The sequence below is a fragment of the Eucalyptus grandis genome, chromosome 8 (assembly GCF_016545825.1).
Source record: "Eucalyptus grandis isolate ANBG69807.140 chromosome 8, ASM1654582v1, whole genome shotgun sequence".
Lineage (NCBI taxonomy): Eukaryota > Viridiplantae > Streptophyta > Magnoliopsida > Myrtales > Myrtaceae > Eucalyptus > Eucalyptus grandis.
In genome coordinates, this window is record NC_052619.1 from 49132429 (window position 1) to 49144150 (window position 11722).

Genomic DNA, 11722 nt, shown 5'->3' on the forward strand with positions numbered 1-11722 from the left:
GTCCTAAAAGACTTGGATGTGGTGGGTAAAGAAAATGAAAGAGAAAACAATAAGAATTTTCATTAGGTACACTAATTGGTTAATAGAAAAGTATGCATAAATTCAGTTAATGCAAGACATGGGGCATCTGAATTCACTTTCTGAATACAACATGGCACGGATCCTATACCCAACGAGGAACTTATTATTATTATTATTGTTATTATTATTATTGGAATACTTTCTTTGTCCTTTCAAAATGAACTCATACGAAAGAAATTTAAAAAAAAAAAATGAAACTTTTGGTTAAGATTTCCCAAGTCCTCATGATGTGATGGCAGAACGACTCCATTTGAATTTCTACATAGATGTCAAACTTCGAATGGACTATCCCAGTACACTTAATAAGTAATTAATTAAAGAAAATTTACAAATTTCGTGTTATTCACAGTTAATATATTGAAACTCAAATTATTTCGATTTAAATATACATAATCATTTTTGACCAAAAAAATATATATATATATATACATAATCATTACTCCCAAGCATATATGTTGAATAGGACTGCAAATCCAATTGAGAACTCTTTAAAAGAAAATCCAAATTACGTAATTATGATAAAATGATTAGTTTTTGGGTTGGTTTGGGAACTAGATACATGACGTTGCATAAGCCGTTTTTAAAATAAATGGTCATACGAATTAAATGTACCAATTTGGATCGGACCCATTTGCGATCCACCTATAATCGGTTCAATCCATCCATTCGATGGGTCTAACACCCTCCATTGGCCATTCATAACAATACACGGACTTGGTAAATTATCTAAAATATAGTTCATATCCATGGATTGTGTTCATTTTCTTAAGTGTCGACAGGAATTCTTGGCTGAGGCCAGTTGGATGGATGTGCATAGAAAGATGTGTTCATGCTTTGAAATTGTTCGTAGGGGTCCTGGGACAGAGGTACTCCAAAGCGCGCATAGGAGTCCTGAGTGGATTGGACAATGTCACTTGAGAAGTTGCAACTCATCTAATGTCAAGTCAGTTGTTTTTGTCTCAAATAAAAAAAGTCAGTTTGTTTTTGTGAGATAATCACTTTTGTAATTGAATAAGATTCTAACTCATAGAATGCAAGCAGACCTCCCTCTCTCTCTCTCTCTCTCTCTCTACATAAACAAGCGCACTGCATTGATTTTCGAACATCGCCGGACGAGACACACACAATTCGCTCTCATTTTCAAAATCGATCTATCCAAAACCCTCTGTCTGTCTTTAGGCCATTTCTCCTCTTTGCCATCTCACAGTCTCACTCGCCTTTCATTCGACGCTCGTCGCTCTCTTTCCCCGAACGTTTGAAGAAAACGCGACGGTTTTTGAGGTACCCATTTCGTTTCTCGTTCCTTGAAGTTTCGGCCTTTTTCTGGGTTTTGTTCTCCGCCGCGCGCCCCTGGTTCTTCTCTCTTCCTGCTCCGCTTTGGTTGGTGGGATCGAGCTCGTTGGGTCGTGGCTGCGGATTAGGTTTCGGGTTTTGTTTTGTGTTTTTCTTCTTTGGGTACTTTGCTGTCACTCGCCGGAAGTCTCAGATCTGCGACTGGGTATATGGTTGAATGTTTTGTGCTTGTTTAGGGCGGCCCGGAAACCTTAATCTCTGCTGAACGATTGGCATTGTGAATGTTCGTTTGAATTTGACGGTTCTCTGTGTTACTTCTCTCGGGTTTGTTTTTCTGCTGCCTATTGTTGCGAGAAATGCTTAGCGTACGTGTGGCTAGGGACAGTTGCTGCATCGGCTCCTTTTCGGGACGCATTATGATGGATATGTTTTCTAATTAGTGCATCGCGGACTGTACGGACTTCCGTGCTTTCGCTTCGTGTGTGTGAGGGAGTGAACGAAAAGTCATGTTTTGAGAAAAGATGCTGCTTTTGGGTGGATGGTTTGGTGTAGTCTAGTGTATTGTGGCAGTAAATTTCAGCATCTAAGAGGTGCCATGTTAAAAAAATAGTCTTGAGCGAACATTTGTCACACGGAAGAGATTTGATGGATAAATTGTCTCATTCTTGGTTTTGGGCATATTAATTATTAGGAAACATGGATAGTGAAAGTTTATGATGGATCTACATTTGAGAAGTAACTTGGAATAAGAAGAGCTAATCTGTGTGGAAAGATTTTGTGGAGCCAACCTCAGACAATGAAGGCTTGCTGAGTTGAGTTTATTTTAGCGATAAGAGCTTTAGTCCTTTGGCCAAAAAGAGAGATAAACCAGTAGCCTGTGTGATAGTTTCATATTATTACTTAAATCACAGTAAAATGTGACAGTCAAAACCTTTTCCAGTAGTTTTGCACTCGACCAGTCAAATGGGAAGTAAAATAGTTCTGGTCAAGCATTTGTAAGGTTCTCTTGTTTGAAGGTATGAAAAAAATGTTGTACCAAGGAATGCAAGTTGAATATGTCGATATCATGTGTTTCAAGACATATGGGGCGGAGATTTTGCATTTGCTCCACTTCTGTTATGTACTCCTAGCTGCATCCAACATTGCCATAGGACCATTTCTTCTCGTTAGGTGCTTGAGTGGTTTTTGGGTGAAGATCTGTGGCTGAGGGGCAAGGTGGAAGTGCCAGTACGCAAATGCTTTTTATACCTACTTGTTAGGCATTTTGTGCCAAGTAATGAGCCCCAATCAACTTTATTACGCTGTTTAAAAAATAAATATGGTTTGAATAATTATATATTCCCTTTAAATATTATACTCAATATGGTTACCTCTCTGTATTTGATTGTGCATCTTTCTTAGACTTTTTGTAAAGTTACTACTTCGATAGCAATGGTTGTATCATGAAAACTTATACTGAATTTACAAGTTCATATTTTACCTTTATTCTGGAAGTAGCATCTCTATTGGATATGCTTTATCCCATTCCCCCGTACAAAATTCCAATTTGCTTGGACACCTTGTAAAGTAGGTCTAATTTACTAGTGGTCTAACTCCATTGGATAAGCTTTATTCCATTCTCCCATTCAAAATTCCAACATTTTGTAAAGTAGATCTAACTTACTAGTGGTCTTAATTCCATTTTGCCGGTTGTTATCATGACCTCCTCTTCCCCTCTTGGTCTGTGGATGTAATTATTGCAGGATTTTTTGTTAGACAAGAATTGTGTTATACAATTTCTGCGTTCTTTCTTTCCATTTAGTTAGTGCATAATACATTTCTGTCACGGTTGCTTTATTTTGCCAATTCATTTCTCTTCAAGATCTATTGAGCTTCCTTAAATTTTTGTTATAAAAGGAAATTTGCAGATATTGACCTCTGAGATTACAAGTATCAGCAGCCTTTCTTTGCTTACATAAAAAAATGAGGACACAAAATATTTGATGTTGACCAAATGTGACCAGCTTGTAGTATTTCCTAGTTTGATTTGTTAATTTTCCCCCTTATCACTCTCTTCAATAGTAAGCTATATACCATGAAAACTTCCTTTGATTGTATGACTCTTTAACATGATTCTGTTTAATACCGTGCGTTTTTTTCCAATAAGAAATGGTTTTTGTGCGATACCAAAATGGATTAATTGTTGAAGGCTCTGTACTTGTGCTTGGGCGTCTTTGTTTATCGTTAGTCTCTTATGGGTATCCTCCTGCTGGATATATCGAGAGGTCAAGTAGGTTTGGCACATAGAAACATGTATGATCATGGATTAAGGTGATGAATTCTCTTGTCATGTTTCCATGCGTTGCTAATAGCTTGTTATAAGCTCTACTCTCCTGACTTGATGTGAGAGTAAAAGGAGTTGGCCACGAAGTTAGTCTATATTGACAATGCCTACTTGAAGGCCCACATTGAAATACTGAGAATTTTGAAGAAAAAAAAATCTTTCAATCAGTTAATGTTAACGGTGCAGTTGTTTCCATGTTTTCATTAATTGTTACCTGTTTAGTTTTTAAAAAATTCCTGAAGTTGTTTGCAATTGGATGTTACATCAGCTTGTCTACTGGGTATCTGCCTGCAGTCAACATCATCTGGATCAATTTAAACTCATGTGAATTTCTTATGTTCAGGTTGTGTTGTGATGGATGCTGCACCATTGACTTCTCAGCGCCGACCATTTTCAGTGAAACTATGGCCCCCGAGCAAAAATACTCGTGAAACACTTGTAGAACGGATGACAAGGAATCTCACAAGTGAATCCATTTTCACTAGGAAGTATGGAAGTTTGAGCCCGGAAGAAGCTGAGGAAAATGCAAAAAGAATTGAAGATGAAGCTTTTACAACTGCTAATCAACATTATGAAAAAGAGCCTGATGGTGATGGAGGGTCTGCAGTGCAGCTCTATGCTAAGGAATGCAGTAAACTTATACTGGAAGTCCTCAAAAAAGGCCCAAAAGGCAAGGATGAAAAGCCGCCAACTTCTGACAGTGCTAAGGCCCCTAGAGAGACATTTTTTGATATTTCCAAGGGCCAGCGGGCCTTCATTGAAGCAGAGGAGGCAGAAGAACTTCTGAGACCATTGAAGGAGCCTGAAAATTCTTTCACCAAAATATGCTTTAGCAATAGAAGCTTTGGATTAGGAGCTGCTCATGTTGCTGAACCCATTCTGATTTCCCTGAAGCAACAATTGAAGGAGGTAGATTTATCTGATTTCATTGCAGGAAGGCCAGAAACAGAAGCTCTTGAAGTCATGAGCATATTTTCAGCTGCCTTGGAGGGTAGTGTTTTGAATTCTCTAAATCTTTCCAATAATGCTTTGGGTGAAAAAGGCGTCAGAGCATTTAGCGCACTCCTGAAATCACAGAGTCAATTGGAGGAGCTCTATTTAATGAATGATGGAATTTCTGAAGAAGCTGCTCGTGCAGTATGTGAGTTGATCCCTTCCACAGAAAAACTTAGAGTTCTTCATTTTCACAATAACATGACAGGAGATGAAGGGGCGATTGCTATTGCTGAGGTTGTGAAATGCTCTTCATTAATGGAGGACTTCCGCTGCTCCTCCACAAGGATTGGCTCTGATGGAGGTGTTGCCTTATCAGAAGCACTTGAAAATTGCATCCATCTGAAGAAACTTGATTTGAGGGACAATATGTTTGGTGTAGATGCTGGAGTTGCTTTGAGTAAAGCTCTTTCCAAGCACACTAATTTGACTGAGGTTTACTTGAGTTACCTGAATTTGGAAGATGAGGGGGCAATTGCTATAGCCAATGTTCTTAAAGAGACAGCCTCATCTCTTACAGTTCTAGATATGGCTGGCAATGACATAACAGCGGAAGCAGCTCCAACTTTATCTGCTTGTATAGCTGTAAAGAATCTTCTCACCAAATTGAACTTGGCTGAGAATGAGCTCAAGGATGAAGGTGCTATTCAGATTGGCAAAGCATTGCAAGAAGGCCATGAGCAGTTGACGGAAGTTGATTTGAACACCAACTCGATCAGAAGGGCTGGAGCTCGATTCTTGGCCCAGGTTGTGGTGCAGAAGCCTGGTTTCAAGTTGCTCAACATCGATGGAAATTTCATTTCGGAAGATGGGATTGATGAGGTCAAGAGTATATTCAAGAAATCCCCTGAAATGCTGGCTTCCCTAGATGAGAATGACCCTGAAGGAGGTGATGAAGATGAAGAGGACGAGGAAGGTGAAGCGGAAGGTGAAGCTGATGAAGGTGAGCTGGAGTCAAAGTTGAAGAATCTTGAAGTAGGTGAAGAGTAGGATATGTTCTTTCTAGTTTAAGGTAATTTGAATTGGCTGTCCAAGTTAGTTCAGGAACAGCTTTAATAGCCAGGAACATTTTTGCTGAATTTTTAGCTCATTACATCGTCGAGGCTCATGAACCATGAGCAGGATAATCGTAGCTCCTAGAGATGAGCATTTTTTTTACTCAGGAGGACGACCTTGGAGGAGCTGTTCGTAGGGTACTCATTTTACAGTGTACCGGGTAATCTTGTCGTATGAAGGGATTACCAGAACTTCCGTTCTAGTTACTAGCTACTAGCTACTAGCTAGTGAATTGTTTTAATGCGCTTTCTTCTCTCCTAGCTGATTTTATTCATTAATCCTTCAAGCTTTTGGGCAGCTTTTTCGCTGCCTGCTATTCTAATTTACTGGATGGATGAACGTCTGCCATCTAAGATGATAAGGTTATTTTTCTTCTCCGTACTGGGGATGAGGCGAAAGCGAGACCATCTCGACTACCTTATGAAGGAGAAGAATATGTTATATTTGTTTACAAGCCCGGGATGCGCGTAGTCCATGGGCGTGAACTGTTGAATTGAATGAATCGGAACACTTGATGCATCGTGTTTGGGTGGGTACGCATAACTTGGCCAGTGCAACCTAGCATTCCTAGATGAGCAGAAAATGCTAGAGCAAATAATCAGCAGTACGGCTTACGTCAATTGCCTATTTACGGTAGATTGAACATACAAGGATGCCAAGGATAAGATCTGATGCAGCTCTACATTTTTCTCTTCTATAAAGATAGTCTAGATGTGATTTTCAGCCCCGTTTGCATTACAGCTAAGTTATTTATTAACATGTTCATCTGAACCGCAACTAGCTGCATTTTCTTCTTTTCTTGAGAAAGAAAAAAGCAGGGAAAGATGTTCACAGAGCGTGGTTGAAATGACCAACCTGTGAAGATAACTACAACAGCGCCTTAACATCTAAAATAAAAGCATTAAGTTGGACACTTAGAAGTGCCTACCCGGAAGCATCACTGCCTGACTGAATAGATAGGAAATTCAGGGGTCCTTAATCATAAGAATGCAAAACAACAAGAGAAGGGAATATGATTACAAAAGTGAATCAACGAGTACTGGATTTGCCAAAATTCTCTAATCTTCACGAACAGGCTTCAGACTCTAATTTAATTGTCCAACTTCCAGCGCTCTGCTTATTGGTTCTTGAAAGTATTGAAGAGAAATTAGGATCGCTTCCTGCACAAGATGCGCCTTGAGCAAACTATTTATGCTGTCAAAAGATAAGCAGATTAATATAGAGGATAAAGTACCTCAGTACGAATTGTTCGGCTTCCTTGATGAGGACATGTGTTTAGATATCTATCAAAAAGATCCTTCACACTTTTTCCCTGCGAAAAAAAAAGGAAAAACAAGGGGAAAATAGACCAGTCAACAATCTTAGTGATCCAGCAAGAATAACTTCCTGTCTCCGGCTTTAGCTTAACTGTTAGTTACATCAGTGATAAAATGCATATTACTACTATATTCAGGTTAGCAGCAAGATTTGATGGCCGGAAAATGCTTTATTTGAAGTTCCAGCACACTTGACATTAAAAAGCAAAAATTAATATCACAGAACTTGAGGAAAGCACTTAACCATTCAAATTTATTGAAATGGCTAGAAGGATTCAGTAGGACAAGAACTAGATATTTTAGAAGTTTTTTCATCCAAAACATTCATTCTCCAGAAAACACCGCTAAGCTACACTGTTCCCAAGGAAAATATAAGCTGAAAACATCAAGAAGTTATGCTTTTCAAAAAGCCAAACTCAAATGCTCCTCTCAGATTAGGGGGCACAAAACGATACCTTGAGGCTGTTGTCCTCCTCCACACCTTCTTCTAATCCAGCAAGTCCACCAAAGGCAATCAATAAATGCCTGCATAAGATGCAACAAATAATCAGCGAATGCAAATGGCGACTAACTTCCTCCTTTTTTCCCTTTGATAGGTAAGAGAGGGAAGGGGGAAGACTGGAATTGAAACAAGATCTCTTAGAATTTGGTTAGTGTAGCCGCTATGCTAACTCCTTGTTCTTGCGACATAAAACTTTCACCAAAACGGGAAAAGCAACCAAACTCAAATGAAAACGAAAGTACTGAAAACTAAATGTACGGCTAAGGAACATACCGAGCCCCCATTTTAATGGTATTGCAAATAGAGGGAAAAGAGAAGCATATCAATAAAGACAAAATGATCCAATTTCAAGATTCTTGAAAAACCAGAGAGCACTTCTCTTGGCACTATAATCCATAATAAAAATTATTCTGGGTTCAGTCCTCACAAGCTTGTCATTAAGGCTATGACAGACTCACCCAACATTGTCAAGTATAAGCAAAGGGCTGAGGGCTCAACCGTTGAACTAATCAATTTTACTGACCAAAAAAAGAAAAACTAATCAATTTTGAAAAACTTAAATCTCCAACTGTGCTGCATTCAAATGTGTCGGACTGCCAAGAGAACAGGAATAGCAAGTAATACCACATCGTTTACACTAAATGATACAGAATAGACAATAATGACTCTCTAAGACTAGGATAGAAACAGGGATAACTCAGGACATTAAAAGTTAGATGTCAGCAGGAAGTAAGAAAAACAATCCAACAGAAGCCATTCTATTTCCAAGTCAATGATGATAGATACTAACCTGGATGTAGGTATGATAAGCTCTGAGGACCTAACAATCTCACCATGCTCTGAGGTTCCAATTGCATAATCATACCCACCCTGTAATGGGATAAAAAAGCAAGAAGCTGAAAAATAGATGCGCTGCAAGATATAAGGTAAGGGAAAATAGAGATAGAAGTAAATATTAGCCGGCCGTCAAGAAGAAAGTACCTCATAGGGGCATTCTTTAATCACAGAACTAAGATTAGAAGCATATCGCACTTTATATCCCCAGTAGGTCCCTGCATCTTCCCTTGGCTTGGAGGATGAGACAACCTGGCGTGGCAAGTCTAGATAATTATAGTATCAGATGAGTTTGTAATCAATGAGAAACTTTTCATAGGGTTTTGTGAAGCATCTACAAACCATCATGTTTAATACAAATCTGTTCCCTTTAACAACCTATCAAAGATGTCTCAGCTATACATAACACCAAATAAAAAGATTCTTTGTACATTAAACTTCAAATTGAAATGACTAGCTCAATATGCACATGCATCATATCTTTACAAAAGATTCTAAGTTTGATTTTTTATCCACATGATGGCATACAAAGACACATCTCATAGTAGATTATCATCACTCACATGATTGATAAAAGGAAAGAACTATGTTTACGGTAAAGTGATAAAGCACAAAACTTACAGCCTATCGGTGGACTGCATTAACAAGATGGAGTAAAGTAGTAATGACGAAAGTTATTGTTATCATTCTGACATAACCCAGTCATATATTTTCACCGTCACATTTGCAAAAACACCAACGCCATAAGTGATGCAATTTGTGTAGGCCACTTCAATTACTTACCTGCATCCAAATCACGTTCTGCCCCCATAGCTACAGTGACTCTAACACCGGGTTCAAGTGCTTGATTGATAACAACATCCTGCATCAATGTAGTTTAATATTAATCACTGCAAAAATCTCAGCGCTCATTTCGAGTTATTTGGTCCAATTAATCTCCACATCAAAATTGTAAAGTAAAAGAATTCCATGATCACAAGAAACAAAATAGATGACTATAAGCAAGGGCATATAATCACACAGAAAGGAGACCTGTGTGAGCTAACCGATATTCTTTTTGTCATATGAGCTCACTTAGGGTTGGTGTTAGGGCCTTGAGTCAGACTCAGAGAGAGGGAGAGATGACTCCAGCTTTTATAACTAATGAACGTAGAGAACATTCTTTTCAGTAACTTTGGCTGTGAACAACCATCTGTACAAGTAGGGTCAGTAATACGGCATTAGGGATGCCCTAATGCTGATATAATTAAATCTAGTAAGACTTTATCCAGCTCAACAGACCTGGCTACATGAACCCTTAGGTCATTTGGCTCATGGTCAGCCAGTATAGCTTGCAACATTAATCCATTGGAATACATGATTCACATGGCCTCTATTGTTGGTATTGTTAAGTAGATTGATGATTGAGAACATTCTATGCATATCACTAAATAGATGGACATGCATCCTGGGGGAAAAGGGTAGATAAACACATAATTACGACACTAAAATAGGCAGGTATCATGGGTTAAAAGCTTATTTAGGTGAAGTCCCACATAACTCTACCTTATTTAGGCCCACGTCAACAAGCATTTGAGAAGAATTTGGAGCTCTTGCCTTTAGTGTGACACCTAAAAAGTCACAAAAACATGTGAGTTAATCAGATGGGGTATAAATGGATGAGAAAGCATTAATGGAGATAATTATAATAGCTACAAAAAACTTCTCAAGAAAACCCCAAGTGGTAGCTGTCTCTGAGCAAGAATTTTCTACCCTGCATTAGTCTGTGTTGCCAAGAGAGTAACAAAACATCTATGCAAACATCTTCAGGACAATTGCGCCAACAACTACATCCAGTTGCACAATACTCTCCCCTACGTTCAACTTTTGCACTTAACTCAGAAGCTACCTTGTGGAGGTACCCCTTTTTCCCTCCCATGACAGATCCCGATTCCACATATTATGATTGAAACCTCAGTTTCTAACTACATTTTTTCAAACTTCATCACCGTGCCAGAAGTGAGTGAAGATGAATAATGGAAAAACATTTCTCTTGTGACATTTCTAGACTCCACTCACAAAAACTGCTGCAGCTTCATTTAACTGGAAGACAAACCTTTAGAAAACCCATAAATTTCAAGCAAAAGTTCATATCAACAAAATATGAGTAGGCTTCATTTTGGAAAAAGCATTGGTAAAAGGGGAACCTTCTCGATACGGAGCCCATTCATGCCTTCGCAAATGGTGTGGAGCATCAAGTGGAGGCAACAAGCCCTGTTGAAATTCGAGTCAATGATGATGAGTGCTTAGACCACCCCAATTTACCGTCAAATAACAACCGCAAAACATGCAGAGACCGGTAAAGAAAAACAGCTAATCTAAGTACAACTCTCACCACAAAACGCAAGCTGTTATGCTTAGGAAATAAAGTTTTCCTCAAATACTGCGGTGTCTCCAAGTACCGCAATATCCTAATAAGAAAAGCCGCCCCACTCTCGTCCTCATCGGAATTTACCACTGTTCTCTCTGTCGGGTCCTCTCCCGGGGTATCCTTGCTATCAAACACCACCACCTGATAAACAAGTAGAAAGGAAAAGAGAACCAACAACTGAAGCAAGCGGCAACAAAAGCTCACGCTAGCAAACTAAAAGCAGCACCTTTGCGAGCGATACAACATACCCAACCCACTCACAGGCCTTACTAACATAACAGAGGGCATCACACACCATCTTCGATTTTACATTGAACGACCAAAAACATGTAGCTAGAGAGAGAGAGAGAGAGAGAGAGACCTCGTCGATCCTGAAAATGGTCGCCGCACGAGCAATCTGACCGGCCAGCTGCGAAGATGGGGAAATGGGAAGAAGAACAAAACAGAGGACGATGTGAAAATTGTCATCTAACAACTTAACTTGCGACAAAAAGCGACAATGCAAGCGAGGCGAAGCACGAGAGAGAGAGAGAGAGAGTACGCGGGTGGCGAGCTCGTAAGACTGAGCGTTGTCGATTATGGAACCGGCCACGGCGATGCTGACGGTTGGGATTCCCCTGGACTCGCCTCCGCCTTCGCCGCCGCCCTCCCTCCTCTTCTTCTTGCCGCTCCTCTTCTTCAGCTCGTCGCCGCCGCCGCCGCCGTTCAGGAGCTCACTCCGAGGCTCGACGCCGCTCGCCTCCGCTTCAGCTTCGTGCCGCCTCTTCTTCTTCGCCATTCCCGCTCGCCGATATCAGAAAGTGTCGATTTCCCGACACCGTACGAGGTCGACTGGTCAAGGGTTTAGGCGTCGATGTCGGCGGTGGGGGGTGGGTTTTAGCAGAGGAGTACAAAAATGACGGATCTCCGGTACT

General features: G+C 39.9%; 2 protein-coding genes across 2 annotated transcripts; one reads left to right on the forward strand and one right to left on the reverse strand.

Annotated features, from left to right (window-relative positions):
• The first annotated feature begins 1127 nt into the window (after window positions 1-1127).
• Window positions 1128-5987, forward strand: LOC104414869 (RAN GTPase-activating protein 2). The gene is made up of 2 exons (XM_010026067.3): window positions 1128-1362; window positions 4041-5987. The coding sequence occupies exon 2, from the start codon at window positions 4052-4054 to the stop codon at window positions 5678-5680; it is 1629 nt and encodes a 542-aa protein (XP_010024369.2). The 5' UTR covers window positions 1128-1362; window positions 4041-4051; the 3' UTR covers window positions 5681-5987.
• A 597-nt stretch (window positions 5988-6584) lies between these two features.
• LOC104414870 (putative methyltransferase C9orf114) lies at window positions 6585-11722 on the reverse strand. The gene is made up of 11 exons (XM_010026068.3): window positions 11350-11722; window positions 11170-11217; window positions 10773-10949; window positions 10585-10651; window positions 9944-10008; window positions 9182-9260; window positions 8546-8664; window positions 8355-8434; window positions 7518-7587; window positions 6981-7058; window positions 6585-6906 (listed from the first exon to the last, which is right to left on the reverse strand). The coding sequence occupies exons 1-11, from the start codon at window positions 11584-11586 to the stop codon at window positions 6832-6834; spliced, it is 1095 nt and encodes a 364-aa protein (XP_010024370.2). The 5' UTR covers window positions 11587-11722; the 3' UTR covers window positions 6585-6831.

Coding starts and splice junctions, on each gene's coding strand:
- LOC104414869 (XM_010026067.3), top strand. CDS start 4,052: ATGGATGCTGCACCATTGACTTCTCAGCGCCGACCATTTTCAGTGAAA.
- LOC104414870 (XM_010026068.3), bottom strand. CDS start 11,586: ATGGCGAAGAAGAAGAGGCGGCACGAAGCTGAAGCGGAGGCGAGCGGC. Junction 10,009..10,584: donor ATGGGCTCCGTATCGAGAAG/GTTCCCCTTTTA, acceptor GTGACTTTTTAG/GTGTCACACTAAAGGCAAGA. Junction 9,261..9,943: donor TTGACGTGGGCCTAAATAAG/GTAGAGTTATGT, acceptor ACATTGATGCAG/GATGTTGTTATCAATCAAGC.